Raw genomic sequence first — 12,211 nt, forward strand, 5'->3', positions numbered from 1 at the left:
TAGGCATACATAACTTTACACATGTGAGTAAATAAACCAACAGGACCAGAGTCAGTGTGAGTAAGAGTGGCAGAATTGGGAACTAAATGGAAATGCTGAAAAATTGGTGGATATCTCTGCAAAGAAAGATTATCATCCAGTAAAGATTTATTTAGCTGCCTAAAGTATTGCAAGCAACAAATTGCTGCTGTTTCCATTTAAGTGGTCATGCAAATTGATAAGACAATGTCTAAATGGCTTCACATAAAATGTAACATGCATTATAATATATATATATATATATATATAATATTTAATACTAGCACAGAGTTATAAAAAGGAATTAGCCTAGAACTATCAGCTAGTCTTCTTGAAAATTAGATCAACCCAGCTATGTCACGCAGGGGTGTGAAAAATCCACACCCCGGAGTGATGCAATTAAGCCAGCTTAACCCCTGGTGTGTAGACAGTGCTAGGTCAATGGGAGAATTCTTCCATTGACCTTGCTACCACCTCTTGGGAAGGTGGACGAACTATGCTAATGGGAGAACATCTTCTGTTGCTGTAGTGAGTGTCTACACTGAAGGGCTGCAACAGGATGGCTGTAGCGTTTTAAGTGTAGATGTAGCCTATATAACTGTGTTTTGTGTGTGACTGCTGCTTAACAAGAAACATTTTGGATGTGGTGCGGTGGTCTGATTAATGAAAAGGCACGGTAGTTCTACCATGTTTGTTAGTTAAGGCAATAATTACATCAGTTCAGAGTCTGTTCAGCCAATTCATTTCTAACTTATATCCAAAGCATTCAATCAGAAAAAAACTAAATGTTAAAGCTGCAAAATAAAGCCGTTAGAAGTCAGGAAATGCCTCAGTAAAGTTTGTCCATGCAACATTCACTTTCCCATCCTTCCCCATAATTAGAGTGTCTGGAAGATTGGTCCCAAAAGCAGTGGACCACCAAGAGGTGTGTAATTCTTGTGGGAGCCATCCAAAACACAGGGCGATCTGCACTGAGACCCTTTGCCTTTGCACTGACTCCCTCTCCCCTGCAGCCCCTGGCCATGGAGTTGGATAATCCCCTCTCTGCTTTTGACCCTGCAACACCTCCAGAGAAGTTGTTCCAAATTGCGGCAAGGAAGGGGTTAGTGCTGACAGAATATTAGTAACTTACCCACTCAAGACCTGAGGGTTTGATGGGAGGATGATGCTGGAGAGTGGGTATACCCCCAACTCTGCCCCTTCCCACATGACAGCTCATGATACCATGCGGGGGCTTCAGTTCAGTCAAGGGAAGGGGGAACAATACTGCAGAGGCAGCACGTCTACTTCCCAGCATGCAAGCAGGGATTTGCTGAGATTCCATACCCCCAGCCTGTGGGGGTGCAGGGACCTGTGGCTCTGTGTCATTGTTTAGCACACAATTCATTAGTCTTAGAGAATTCATTAACTTCTTATATAGGTAGGCACATAATACCATCAAAAAGGGTGAAACTTAAATTTCTGCTTCTGCTCAATGTCTGTGTTAAGTGACATTTAAAAAAAAATGTCATAAAGTATACTTATTCCTGTGCAGCATGCTGTAAAGCAGGACAAAATTTGTAATCAAATTGGGTACTAAGAGGGGAAAAAAACAGTATGCTCCCTCAGAAAAACATCTCTGTAATCTTTTAGACAGTGTTGCCAATTCTTGTGATTTTTATCATGAGTCTTGCAATATTTGGTGTGTTTTTTGTTTGTTTTGTTTTTTAAAGCCCCGGATCCTGGATTCATGTAATTAGGTGCTCAGAATCTCAGCTTTCATTTTTAAAAATATAGGTTTCTAGCCCTCATGGTCATAGAGAAAATCTTGAAAACGTGATCCCGAATGATTATTACACTGGAAGGAAAATAAAAAGAATCCCATAGTTGTTATCTTGTGATTTTTTTAAACCAATCTCATGATAAGCATGAGGGGGGGGCCCAACTCATAAGTTTTGACTGGAATACTGGTATTGTCTGAAGAGATTTCATTAGGGAAAGAAACTGCCATGTCCTCATTATCAGCCCAATAATGGACACAATCCTACTTCCACTGAAGTTCCAGGCGAGCTGGTTGAGCCACACAATGGTATAATCTAAAGGAAACTATCTTGCTCCACCTGGTGGACAAAACTAAAACAGCCATTACCAATAATATCAAATTCCCTGCTCCACATATTTGGCCTTAATTGTATTTTTCAGGTTGGCGTGTATGTTATGGTTGCTCACTAGACATCCTGATGAATATTAAATTAAAATTATGTTTACCCTATGAATTGTGGGGGTTTGTTTTCTCTTCTGATGTAAATTATTTAAAATACTATAAACACTGAATCTATGCATATCAGGCAATAATTCCTTTGAAAATTCCAATGATATTAACCAAGCATCAGCGCCTGTGGCCAATCCACATATTTAGTGGGTTTTCTAGCTCAGTGCCCTTTAAAGTTGTATGGTATTGGGCTAGCCTAATCCTTACAGGAAAAGTGCATTCATGTCAAATTATTCTTGCCTATAAGAGTTGGCTGAATCAGTCATCATGGTAGGACTGTGTTACTGCGGTAGCTCTCAACAGCTGCTCCTGACACAATTGATTATCACCACCACCACCAACAACACCCCAACATTTGGAACAGCTCGCAGCCCTATCATTCAACACTTTGTCAGTCCCTGAACTGGCTCTGGCTACCAGCTTAGTGCAATGGGGGAGCATATCCCTAGTCAGCTTCCACTTCCACCCTGACCCAGCTCCTACTACCCCTGCATTGGCACCATGTCTTCTGGCAAATCAAGCTTCTTTAAGGTATCTCCAGTGGGGCACCCAAAAATTGAGGCACTCCAAAGTCACTAGTCATTTTTGAAAATCTCATCCTAGAGCTGTTAATAAATAAAAACAAACTTTGCTTGTTCATCTCTGCACCACATCACACACAACGTTACAAAGAACTCTCAAGTCCCCTGGCCTATACACTTTATAGTAAACTGATCCTATTCCCACCCCGCCGAGGGCAGCCTAAGGTGTCTGCTGTTTTTGGACATAATTTTTAGGTCTGGACTGCAAGTAGAGCAGAGTCAATCCCCATTGCTGGCTGTGATAACCAAATTAAAATAGAATTAATGTTGTGTATTTGGTTGAGGCAATTAGGGGTTTCACCAGTTATAAGCTATGGTTTATACTTACAATATATCTTGTAAAGAGTTCACTGTCCTGCCCTATCTGAGATTTCCAATGCATGTTAACAGTTAGGCCAGTTCCTGCAGCCTTTACTCATGAGCAATTCTGTGGATTTCAATGACGCTCATGTAAAGCCCTTAGGATCAGGTCTTCATTAATATTAATGCATTAATATCATGCATCTGACGAAGTGTTTTAAACAGTAACTTTACCATCCTTAATGTCTTTGCTCTGTCCTGTTATTTTAACTCCACCTTTCTCTGGCAAGGCCCTTTGAGCTTTTTCAGCTCTGCCAAAATATACTCACTGGGTGGATATGACATTATGGGATCTGCACTTACTGAAAAATGGGAACTACACATGGAGAAAAGGCCTTTAGTAGATGCCCTCCAAATAATACTAATTTTACCATGCTGTTCCACTTCCTTTTTGCTTTAGTAAGACTGGCCTGAAATAGAGAGAGACTAAAATGTAACAATCTGCCTCCATTAAGATGGACAATATGGTCTCTTTGTTTCTTAGGACAGAAGGGGGTGTTTCTAAAGGTGCTACCGTGGGCGTTCTCCTGGACCTAAACAAGCACAGCCTGACCTTTTACATAAATGGGCAGCAGCAAGGACCTCCAGCATTTGAAAATGTGGAGGGTGTCTTCATGCCTGCATTAAGCCTCAACCGAAATGTACAGGTAAATCCTTTTCAGTTCAGTCTAATTCATCCTGCATGTCACCCAAAGAAGAAATCCTACTGCCTCTCTAAAGTTATTGCATGACTGCCAGAGAGAACAGATCAAGATGCAGCAGCTAGGTGTAAATAAGGATTTTTTGCACTTTGTCGCATTTTGTTTGCTAATTGCCACTTTTTAAAAGAAAATAATTGGATTTAACTTTTTTGTATTACATCCCAGATATAGGGAAATGATGCTTAAGAAATAATAAATAGATACATACACACATAGAGAGGTAACCCCATTGCTTTGTTGCTGTTCCTCCATTCACAAAGCAGCAGTGTTCTAAGACCAACTTTATTGCCTCAAATAAAAGTATTGGTATCTAAATTCTCTTAGTCCTTATATGTTTGAAGATAATTAACTGCTGCAAATAAATACAATTTCAGCAGCATGGTGGTAAATAAAGCTAAGAAAATGTAGGTCAAAGACTGTTTAGTTTCAAAGAGAAGACCTACTAAGCATTTCATTCGCACTCTTTAATTCATGACATTTGGAAACATTTATATATTCTCTGGGGGAGCGAATGTGTAAATGTAATTTATGCTCACTCAGTTAAGGCCTCTCTACATTGTGAGAATGGGGTTTTAATGTAAATGAGAATCAGATCCTATGTGTGCACCAGCACCTGAAAGGTTGGAGGATTCACATCATGTCAGCCTGAATCCATAATGGCCAAGTGTGATACCTGTATGGGTAAAGACTGCTGCACCTCATGAATCTCTTTCCTTTGACTTGGGTTACCTGCATGCCGCTTAAACCCAGGTGGTTCCTCTTTTTATCCAAGGGTAGAGTCCTTCATTCCAGGGATGTCAAGTGACAGCAATAAACTCCCAATAAACAGGCCATGCCCAGCTGCAGCTACATTTATACTAGGTACAGTTCACAGAAGGAAGGAAGGAATTAGAAGTTACACTGATAGTAGTCTGGGAACTTAAGATAAAAAGGTCAATGCCTGGTAACTGTATTCTTACTATCTGTTTATTAGCAGTGTCTCAGTTCATAGTTGTTGTTCCTTGAAGCTGGTAGCCTCTCTTGGTTCCCTCTGAAGTCCTTGTGTCTCCTGCTTCCACAAAGGACCCGTTTCTTGTACAGAGAAGCAATAGCCTCTTCTTCTTCTTTCCAACGCCCACCTCCTGTATGGGGCACAAAGACCCCTTGTGCTGGACCTCCCACTGGTGGTGAGCTAGTGGACCCTGGACAGCATTGCAATTTGTTCAGACAGGGCAAAATTCATCTGTGGTGGGAAGAGCTAATGAAAGACCCTCCACCCAACATACTCTTTGCAGAGGGGCTGCTCTGTGGGTCCACTGGCTGTACAGAGGTTCTTGTGCATGCCCTACATGCCACAGGAAAGGTCTCTGAACAGCCTACGAGTAGGCTGGCATGGAAGATTACTTTGGGGTGGGGCAGGTTAAGGCTGCAGATCCAGGTTGATACGAATCCATTGGTCCCAGTACCCTGCACAACTGGCATGGAGGGGCAGTGGCTGCTAGTCCAGCCCATAGGCGGGATTGTAGTAACTACTGGGGTCAGTGCAGCAGCTTTACACACTGGACCTGGGTTGAATTTCCCATTGGGAGCTGCAGATGCTCAGCTTTTTTGAAAATTGGGCCACTTTCTAGGTGCCTAAATATAGATTCAGGCACCCCGCGGTTTCTCTGATTACCTGGGTGCACACCCGAATGAAATGTGCTGCGCGTGCCTATGACAGGCTGTCAGGAGAGATGATCACAATGGTCCCTCCAGGCCTTGGAATCTAAAAATCTATGTACTAAGTGGTGTACTAACACACAGAAAGACACAGGCCAGATTTTCAATGCAGAGAGGCACTTTTGAAAATACCATTAGGTTTCTAACTCCAATTTTCCCATATGAAAATTCCATTAGATGCCTATCTGTGTCTTTAGGTGCTTAAATTCCTTTAAAAATCTGACCCATGGGTCTTCCCCCACAGATTGTACAATCTAAATAGATCAGACAGGCACACAGTAATGGACAAATGACATTGAAGTTACATGGCTTGTTAGTTAGGGCCCTTATGTAGTTATAGTACCACAGTCCAATTCCACACATTGCCCAGGTGCCCCAGCCAGTCTGCTACACCACTGCTGTCACAATATGCCCTCCAGCCCCTCTGCCCACCCCATGGAAACAGATGCAGACGAGAACCCTTTTGTGAGTTTAAGCTTGTGAGAGCTACTGGGAGGTGCTCAGATACTACAGTGGTGGGTGCCATTATAAGAACTCTGGTAGATGACAGAGGTGTCAGGCTATGGTGAGACCAGTAAAACCACCTCTGTCCTACACTGACAGGGTAGCAGGGAGAGGTCAACAAGGCTCTACTTTATATCTGTCAGGAGACCCTCTCCTCAGACTGCTTTACAACTGCCTCATAACCCCTTGAGCACACATTCCATCTGGGGTCGCCCTCACTGCTGACAGGAAGCAGCTGACTCAGCAGGGGCTGATAAATGCTTGCTAGACTTGGGAAGAGTCACAAACACCTGGCAGCTAGACTCAGGGCAGGTCTACACTTAAAAAGCTGCAGCCACTGTATCGCTTTAGCGAAGACACTATGATGCCGACAAGAGGGCTTCTCCCCTTGGCGTAGTTAATCTACCTCTGAGAAAGGCGATGGCTATGTCAGTGAGAGAAGCTCTCCTCGACAGAGTGCTATCTACACCTGGGGTTAGGTCGGTACAACTGTGTCGCTCAGGGATGTGGATTGTTCACACCCCTGGGCAATACAGTTGTACCAGTGTAAATTGGTAGTGTAGACCTGGCCTCCGGGGAAGAATCATTTGCACATTGGGCTTGCCCTGGTGACACCAGTTGTCACTGTACCACATTATAAATCCTGGCTCCATAGGCACCCAGCCTTTCACCATTAACCACATGCTCTTGGCCTTCACAGACTCTTTGCACTAAGGATGTCCCTTTGTATTTTAACTAAGCAGTTATTTCTTTTCTGCACAGGTGACTCTGCACACAGGACTGGAGGTGCCACAGAGTGTAAGACAGCCAAAGCTGCCCAGTAACTAACTGAGCTCCTGTTGCCTAAACCTATGCTGGATTTTGTAATCTTTCTAAATACTGTACAACTTGTTAGTTATTCATTGTCAGTAAAAAAGCAGTGTCATCCCTAAATTAGACTAACCCTTATGCAGAACATTGTTAACTGGCAATGTGTGATCAGATAATTGATATTAATCCCCATCCGTTTTTAATTTTACACTGGTAACAAGAATCCTTATAGAATGGGTTTTTGATTACAATGGGTGTGCATTCCCATATCTGAGTATACAGCTCTCTACAGACACACAGACAGATGGTGACAGCTAAAATGAGCACGTTCCCTTTCAGAATTGGATCTGTGCTTCACATGATTATTGTGAATAGACGATTAACAGCGAGGGCAATTAACCATCGGAACAATTTATCCAGGGATGTGATGGATTCTTCATCATGTGAAGTCTTTTAATCAAGACTGGCTATCTTTTAAAAGACATGTTAGTTCAAACTAAAGTTAGGGGCTTGATGCAGAAATTACTAGGCGAGGTTCATTGCCATAGGAGGTCAGACTATGTGATCATAATGGTCCCTTCTGGCCCTAAAATATGTTAATCTATGAATTATGCTCCCATTCACTTCAACGGCAATCAGATTAGGCCCTAAGTACTTTCATGCAAAATTTGTGCTCATTTTAGCTAGCACTAGAGTGTGTACAGGGTCTCTCTTTCTTTCGTGGGGGTTAAAACTGCCCAATAAACCTTAGTGCTTCTCATTTCAGAATGACTACAGTGGCTTTTGGTCTCACAAATGGGAGAATTAATTTCAGTTACTAACAACAATTATCTTCTGAAAAGGGAGCAGAGGAGAGTCCAGTGAAGTGATCAGAGATGTTTCTTTGAAAATGGTATACACAAAATAGACTGTGTTGAGAAGTGGAGTGATAGTTTATAGCCTTGATCCTGGCAGGGGTTGAGCACCTTCAGTGCCCATAGACTTCACTGGGAATTGTGGATGTGCAACATCTCTTGAGATCAAAGGTCTTAATTTTCTACGCAGGTGGGATGAACTAGTTAAAGCCCTGATCCACCAAACCACTTTAGCCCATGCGCAAAAGCTTTGCTGAACTGGGGCCTTAAGAATCTTGTAGGTTTTGACTTTGCCTTGTAACTCAGGAATTTTGTGGTCAACCGAAACATATGAAAATGAGAAGCGTTGCTAAATGGCATCCACAAAAGTAAGAGTCTGATTGGCCACTGAAAGTTTTAATCTATGGCGATACTAGACAGCATCTTTGCCAGCAGTAAATATTTTGATTTTCTCTCTCTCTCAACAGAATAATGTGTGCACGCATGTATTTTGTTGAGGGAAGGATGGTTAACTGAGCTAATTTATAGTAGCAAGCCCCAACAGATTGCATCATGACACTGCACCTAGAACTGCCATCATGATCCAGCCTAAACATGGTGCTAATAGACAAACACACCATAGCCTGTTGCATACTATTGTAATACTAATTCATTTTTAATCATGATTCTTACACACACACAGTCATTTGTACGCATACACACCTTTATATCGGTGGCACACTCACTTTAATATATGTGTGGTCAATAAAACCTGAAAACCAATTTTAAAACCAAAAATCCAGCTCACTGCCTTGTGTAAAACCTTAGGCACAGGACTATCCAAGGAGCTCTTCATGGGTGAGTTGCTGGAAATCAGGCACATTGCTGCAGGAGCACATTTGATCTCCAGCTTAAATGCATTCCCCAACTATAGGTAATGCCAAGTGAGGGCAGATTCCAATGTGGCAGTTTCTTACACTTCTGGTTACAGGAAAGGTGCCATCATAATGAACAGCCATTAGGGAGGGATGAAAATGGGGCATTAGAGCAACCCAGAATGAAGTAGTAAGTCAAAAGCAATCTATAACCATCTGTGCAGGATGCTTATTGCAACTCATTCTTTTTACCCAGCCTCTCTTTGCAGAACAGAAATGCAGCTTCTTGTATATCACAACTGAAAGAATAACGGGGTGGAAAAAGAACACTCAAACTGTTAAGTGTGAGAGCAGATATGCTTTCCTCTAAGATTGAAATATATTTTATTAGTGCATTTTAAGGTACGGGAGTAACTGTGGCGTACTAATTTCTGTTTGTTAAAAGTTTAGCAGAGACCAACTGTGTTTTCTTTGTCTGTTGTTTTTAAATACTATCTGACCCTGTGCAGGATTTTTTTAATTCAGTGGGTCTGTTTTAAGCCTACCTCACCTAGAATGCTACAGGACCCTGAATTTCCTTTTGAGTGTGCTCGCTCTAAAATTGTCTTCTGAGAACATAGAAGTTGTTACAATATCCTTGGCTGTAAGTACAGCCTTACAGAGCAGTGCATGGGAATGCTGTGTTTAAGTTGCTATGGATTTTTATACTACGTAACATCCTGTGACGCTTTTGATACAAGAAAGCACTCCACTTTTACTTTTCTTATTAAAAACAAAAGAACGTTGTTTGTATAGGACTTAAGGACTGAACTTTTGTCTTTACGCCAAATATCCGTGAAGTAAAATCCACATGAATTTAAATCCTTCCAATCCACAACCACTGCCAGCTACTGAAAGGGTTATGGAATTGCTTTTGATATCTATGGTGTTTTTCATAAGTGCTTCTTTATGATTCCTTGTGTGTCACTCTTCAGGGTGCAGTTGAAGTAGATTCTTCTTTTGGTTAATGAAAAATACAGATGGATACACGTTTCAAAGAGTTAATGAAATGTGGTAGGGACATACTCCAAATATGTGTAGTAACACATGGACCATCCTATTGCTGTTCTCTCCCCATTCTAGCACTGGTAAAAGTGTGATGCAGACCAGTTTAACCTGCAATCCTCTTCCAATCTACAGAAACTGCAGAATGGAGCCGTTAGAAATATATATCCTATATTAGCATTGTCAATTTGAATTGGACTAAGTCTGTGGAGGGTGAGTCTATTTTTGGTTGCATATGCGTTTAAGGATTTAGATCTGAAACTAGACCAAGTTGCCCTTATGAAGAAAATTTTAATGACTTAAGCTGCATGCATTTTAGTAGCTTGTCTAACAGTGGTAATGAAAAAATAATTAGAACTAAACTATGAGACTAGTTCTGCATTTGAATACACATGCAGAACTCCCATGGACTTCAGTGGGAACCTCGTCGTGTGTTCATGTGAAGGTAAGATTTGTCCCTTTAAGACTGGCACTGCATAAGGAATGAAGGTAACTCACTCCTTCGCTCAGTCCAGAAGTAATTCACTCCACTGCAGATCATTCACACACAAGGCCCTTCCATCCACTAAGCCCTGCAAGCTCCTGACCTGTTCCTTTTCTCAACATCTGTACACAGAGGGGAGCCTATGCCTGTAGAAAGTGAGGGAAGAGCAGTCTCACCTCAGGTGCATACTCCTCTCCCTTCCACTTCCTTCAAACAGCTCCTTGTAGCTGTAGCTTTGCAGGCCTTGAGGGGCTCAGGGATCTACCTAGGCTCCTCCAGCTTCTCCTCACACAAGATGTGAGGAATACAATTGAAACGTAAAACAGTCTTTGGCTGAATTAATTTATATTGCCGCTACCCCAATCCCTTCTTTAGCAGTATGGTTCTCCCAGAAGTTGTGCTGTTGATGGGCCAGGAAGGACCAATGGGGCTGGATGGTAGAACAGGAGCAAGGGAGTCCATTTGGGATGTCCCTTGATTCCTTGAGATCTGTGTCTGGGGATCCTCAGGTTCAAGGGAGATCAAGCTCCTGGTTTCTCCTGTGTAGTGAAACTCTGCCTCCTGGCCAGACGGACAAGCATAAAACTCCATGAGAGAACTCATGGAGTTTCCTCTACTCTCCTGGGCTGGATTATCCCAGGCAGGGAAGAGCAAGGCCTTAGGCACTGGTATGAATCTTACCTGTTACTGTTTGCCTGCCTGGGTGCAGACACCACAAGACAGAGATACATTGATTTAGAGGTTTTTTTTTTTTAAATCTTGACCCCTGAAAGCTTGAATTCTGTTAAATTAAAAGATAAGGCATGGACTCCAGAATCCACACACTTGGATTGTCTCTACAACAGTGAAAGAAAAAAAATGAGGGTCCAGAACATTACCCCATATAAACCTTCCTTTTAGTTCTTTCCTCTACAGATTTTCCCAGTATGTTCCAATAAAACAGATTAGAAAATTTGTGTGGCTGTAGAAAGTGGAGGGGGAGGAGGAAGGGGAGTTTCACGATCATCTCAGGAACATGGTCTTCTCCCCTCCCCTGCCCCAAGCACCTCTTCAGGTTCCTGCTCTGCATGGAGCCACACATTGTTGTAGGCCTATGCAGCCACTACTGGCTTCTTTTAATCAGATAAATTAAAAAAATCTCTCACACTAAAGTGTTGTTACCACAACCTGGTCAGTTTGCACGTGGGCCTGTCTGACAGTCCCTTGTTATTTCTGATTTTAACAGGTACATAGAAAGAACATAATTTATATCTTTAAAATGTAAATGTTAGTGAAGAGAGCTGTGATTTATCCAGAATTCTGGAGTGCAATTTGGCTTCTTAAATTTAGAAAAGACAGGTGAAACCAGTATCCTTTTCCATTATATCCTATATAATTAAAGAGAGCTATAGAGGACAAATATACTTGTATTGGGCTGAAAGAAAAAAATTGTGAGATTACGTATATCAGAATTTAAGAGGAAAAGTATTAATGTAATTTATTATATACATACTATTCCATCAGATTGTAAATAATGCCATTGTAATGTATTGTTGTAGTTGGTTTTTGGCTGGTAATCTGTTGTAGTACTGTAGGTGTTGTGGCATTTGTTTTTGGGTTTTTTAAGTGTAGTTAAAAAAAGATGGCAAAGAGCACTTGATACCCTTGTTTCTTAGATGTTCTAGAGCACAAAGAAATGTGATATATAGTTTTTTTTGCCTTCTTACTTTAATATGGATAATATTAAATAAACAAGGTTAAAGGGATAAGATCAAGGCTAATCCACCAACAACCAATGCAAGGCACTGTGTTAGTTTGTGATTATAGTCTAGGGGTGTTTACCAGACTACAGTTCTGCTTTGCCTACCTGGGCCCATGAGAAGGTAAGATGCTGAAAAGTACTGGAATTCTGCATTGCAAGAGTATTTCACTACATTACTTGCTCACAGCTAGTTAATAAAGCAAAGCTGTTAGGCCTAATCTCATCTTTGCAATGTCCTTTTTAATAGCAAAGCAAAGCATTAACCTTGGAACTGCTGTAGAGTAATAATAAAACAATTTGCCCAGTTCAAC

General features: G+C 41.6%; 1 protein-coding gene across 10 annotated transcripts in view; it reads left to right on the forward strand.

Annotated features, from left to right (window-relative positions):
• TRIM67 (tripartite motif containing 67) overlaps window positions 1-7,142 on the forward strand; it is a 44,564-nt gene extending 37,422 nt beyond the window's left edge. For all 10 annotated transcript variants that reach the window (XM_067535763.1, XM_067535762.1, XM_067535765.1 and 7 more), the window contains 2 exons: window positions 3,695-3,857; window positions 6,876-7,142. In XM_067535763.1, the coding sequence (XP_067391864.1) occupies window positions 3,695-3,857; window positions 6,876-6,941 (229 nt within the window). In that variant the 3' untranslated portion in view covers window positions 6,942-7,142. The remainder of the gene's footprint in view (window positions 1-3,694; window positions 3,858-6,875) is intronic.
• Window positions 7,143-12,211: the final 5,069 nt, after the last annotated feature.

This window comes from Emydura macquarii, unplaced genomic scaffold, assembly GCF_026122565.2.
Source record: "Emydura macquarii macquarii isolate MOO-44397 ecotype Brisbane River unplaced genomic scaffold, CSIRO-AGI_Emac_v2 contig_3517, whole genome shotgun sequence".
NCBI lineage: Eukaryota > Metazoa > Chordata > Testudines > Chelidae > Emydura > Emydura macquarii.